At 60.3% G+C, this 3,809-nt stretch overlaps 2 protein-coding genes across 3 annotated transcripts in view; both read right to left on the bottom strand.

Annotated features, from left to right (window-relative positions):
- ipo4 (importin 4) overlaps positions 1-569 on the bottom strand; it is a 38,490-nt gene extending 37,921 nt beyond the window's left edge. The window contains exon 1 of one of the 2 annotated variants that reach the window (XM_048619157.1): positions 387-569. In XM_048619157.1, coding sequence (XP_048475114.1) covers positions 387-452 — 66 coding nt within the window. In that variant the 5' untranslated portion in view covers positions 453-569. The remainder of the gene's footprint in view (positions 1-386) is intronic. The other variant, XM_048619158.1, reaches the window with a different exon arrangement.
- Positions 570-2,618: 2,049 nt separating this feature from the next.
- Positions 2,619-3,809, bottom strand: part of LOC109921555 (immunoglobulin lambda-1 light chain-like) — a 2,956-nt gene continuing 1,765 nt past the window's right edge. Inside the window, exon 3 of the mRNA XM_048619156.1 lies at positions 2,619-3,087. Coding sequence (XP_048475113.1) covers positions 2,720-3,087 — 368 coding nt within the window. The 3' untranslated portion in view covers positions 2,619-2,719. The remainder of the gene's footprint in view (positions 3,088-3,809) is intronic.

The raw sequence follows: 3,809 nt of genomic DNA, 5'->3' as shown, positions 1-3,809 counted from the left end.
GCCCCCCCCCCCCCGGAGACCACATGGGATTGGCGCCTTACCAGCCACGGCCACGCCCCCTTCCATGTGATTGGCGACCAGCCAGCCACGCCCCTCACTCTCGCCACGGATATTGGCGGCTGTCCTCCCCCGCCCCCCCCAGAAGATCCGCCTGTGATTGGCGGTCACCGAGGCGCGGCCCCGCCCCTCGCCCCGGCGATTGGCGCCCGACACGGGAGAGCCCCGCCCGCGATTGGCGGACCACGAGGCGCGGCCCCGCCCCTGTGCCGGTGATTGGCGGTTGCCCCGGGATGCCACGCGCCGCCGTTTCGAAAGGCGCTCGCGCTGCCGCTGGCAGTTGGTGGAGTGAGGCCTAGTCCGGGGCGCGCCTCACACGCCGCCCTTACCTGCTGGATCAGCGCCGTGTCCGGCTCCAGCAAGTTGTTCAGGATCTTCTCCAGGAGCTCGGCCATCCTCCGCGCCGTCACTTCCCCGCTTCCTTCAGAACACTTTTATTTTCCCCCACCCCCCCTTCCTTCCCTGCACCTCCCTCCCTGCCCACACGCCGGCAACGTTGCGCTGGTGTGCGGCTGGGGGTGGGGAAAGAAAGGCTTCTCCCACGCGAGCAAGAGGCGCCGTCGCCGTGGGCCGGACCTCCGCGGCACGGAGCGCCGCCTAGCGACTGGGAGGACCAGGTCAACGCGTGGGCCGTGTTATCGGCGGCGCCGGCCCCGCCCCCCCATTGTCAGGCGTGCACCGTTGGCGCCGCCCACTGCGACGTGGCCACGCCCTCAATTATTGTGACCCCCCCAGCCCCAACAACGGCGGGTTAGCACGTGCCCCATGGGGGCGAGGTCACGCGGTTAGCGCCGCCCCTTCATCGTGGGGTGGGGAAAGGGCTAGCACCGCCCCTAAGATGTCGCAATGTAGCCACGCCCTCTCGGACAGCGATGGCACCGGCCCCTGGTGTTGGGTGGATTGCATTACCACCGCCCCCTGGTGTTGGGCGGATTGCATTAGCACCGCCCCCAGTTGGGACGACTGCATTAGCACCGCCCCCTGGTGTTGGGTGGACTGCATTAGCACAGCCCCCTGGTGTTGGGTGGACTGCATTAGCACCGCCCCCTGTTGTTGGGAGGACTGCATTAGCACCGCCCCCCGTTGCTGGGCGATGCGTGTTAGCCTTGCCCACCAGTGGTGGGTGTCTAAAATAGACCACCACCCAAATGTCAGTGCCCTCTGGAGGCGAGAAGAGAGAATCACCCCTGTGTCAGCGCCCTCTGGTGGTGGGAGGACCGGGTAGCCTTGTGTCAGCGCCCTCTGATGGTGGGAGGACCGGGTCAGCCCTGTGTCAGCGTCCGCTGGGTGTGCGTGGACTGGGTCAGCCCCGCGTCAGCGCCCCCTCTCGGCAGGAGGACCAAGGCGGCAGCCCACCGTTGCTTCTTTGGAAATCTATGCGAGAGACCAACCCCTTGTCCGCTCCTGTGGCCACTCACTGACACTGGGCAATACCGTCTGAGCTGTGTCTCTGCAAGTGCAAAGCTCTGCAGCACTGCTATTTATTATTATTTTTATGTGTTGCTTTTTGAACCCTTGTTGCTTTTTTATTCGTGAATTTCAAGCGTGTAGTACCGGAGCTGAATTTTCTTGCAAAGATGCCATCTCCAGCACTCCCTAAGAGGAGAAGGAGGGGCAGAAACTATAAAGATATGGGAACGGGAGGAGCCTGCTCTGTCATTCAATGAGATTATGGCTGATCTGGTCATGTTTGACTCCAGTGTGGCAACATGAGTGGACAAGAATTAATTCCTCTATCCTGCAGCTTTCCACAGTCTTTGCCCATTTAAATAGTATTCACCTCCTTTGTCCTTGCTGCCAAAGTGTGCAACCTCATGCTCCCCCCACGTTATATTCTGTTCTGTAACGTCCCACAGTCTTTCCCCGTTTATATAATATCCAGCCCCTCTGTCCTTTCTGTTAAAGTGCGGAACCTCACGCTCCCCCCACGTTATATTCTGTTCTGTAACGTCCTGCAGTCTTTCCCCGTTTATATCATATCCAGCCCCTCTGTCCTTCCTGCCAAAGTGTGGAACCTCACGCTCCCCCCACGTTATATTCTGTTCTGTAACGTCCCGCAGTCTTTCCCCGTTTATATAATATCCAGCCCCTCTGTCCTTCCTGCCAAAGTGTGGAACCTCACGCTCCCCCCACGTTATATTCTGTTCCGTAACGTCCCGCAGTCTTTCCCCGTTTATATAATATCCAGCCCCTCTGTCCTTCCTGCCAAAGTGCGGAACCTCACGCTCCCCCCCACGTTATATTCCTTCTGCCCAGTTTTGGCGCACTCCTTGAACCTGCTTGTATCCCTCTGCACACTCTCCCTTACCATCCTCACCGCTGGAATTTCCAACCGTTTTTACAACATCCACAAACTTGGCGGGAACGCGTTCCCTTTCCCCATCGGAGTTGCTTATAGATATTGTCAATAAATGCGGGCCCAGCACCGATCCCTGCGGCTCTGACCCCTAGTTACAGGAAATCATCCTGAAAATGACCCCCTTTACCCCAGCTCTTTGTCTGCGATGGGTCAGAGATCCCTATGGATCAAAGAATGAAAGACTCATGAGGCTGACGGGGGCTGGTTTGTGTTCTATTTTATTGGATCCACGACGGAAACTGGGAACCGTACACGGCGCTCCCAGTGGGATACGGAGAGACCGGGAACCGTACGCAGCCGCGGCTATGAGAGTGGGCAGGACTCCCTGTCGACCACGGCCACCAGAGGCTCCCCACTGGATTCATGCTCGAGCTGGCAGGAGAAGCGAGAGTGGGCATGCCAATCTTTGGCGGACATGGTCAGGTAACTGCTCCAGCTATAGCTGCCTCCAGTGCCCTGCGCCTTCCCCCCCTCCTCCTCCTCCTCCTGGGGCACGGCCTCCGTCACCAGATGGCGGCCCACCTCCTCTCCGTCCATCGTCCATCGGGCGCGCACATGGCCTGGGTAAAAGCCGTTCGCCAGGCAGGTGAGGGTCAGGTTGGAGTCCTTGCAGTTCAGCTGCTCGGCCGGCGGTGGGTACAGGTGGATGGTGGGTGGCGACAGCTGGCGACCTGCGGAGAGGTTGGAGGGGTAAGAGATGTCAGCTGGTGAGATACAGAGAGACCGGGAACTGTACGCGGCACTCCCAGTGGGATATGGAGAGACCGGGAACTGTACGCAGCGCTCCCGGTGGGATAGGGAGTGACCGGGAACTATATGCGGCGCTCCCGGTGGGATATGGAGTGAGCGGGAACTGTACGCGACGCTCCCGGTGGGATAGGGAGAGACCGGGAACTGTACGCGGCGCTTTCCATGGGATATGGAGTGACCGGGAACTGTACGCGGCACTCCCGGTGGGATACAGAGAGACCGGGAACTGTACATGGAGCTCGCGGTGGAATAGGGAGAGACCGGGAACTGTACGCAGCGCTCCCGGTGGGATAGGGAGAGACTGGGAACTGTACACTGTGCTCCTGGTGGGATAGGGGGAGACCGGGAACTGTACACGGCACTCCCGGTGGGATACAGAGAGACCGGGAACTGTACATGGAGCTCCCGGTGGGATAGGGAGAGACCGGGAACTGTACGCAGCGCTCCCGGTGGGATAGGGAGAGACCGGGAACGGTACACGGCTTTCCCGGTGGGATACGGAGAGACCAGGAACTGTACACGGTGCTCCCGGTGGGATACGGAGACCAAAAACCGTACACGGCACTCCCGGTGGGATACGGAGAGACCAGGAACCGTACACGGCGCTCCCGGTGGGATAGGGAGACTGGGAACTGTACGCGGC

The sequence above is a fragment of the Rhincodon typus genome, chromosome 42, assembly GCF_021869965.1.
Source record: "Rhincodon typus isolate 14 chromosome 42, sRhiTyp1.1, whole genome shotgun sequence".
Classification (NCBI taxonomy): Eukaryota; Metazoa; Chordata; class Chondrichthyes; order Orectolobiformes; family Rhincodontidae; genus Rhincodon; species Rhincodon typus.
The sequence above is the reverse complement of the archived record's forward strand: the minus strand, read 5'-3'. Positions and strand labels throughout refer to the sequence as shown.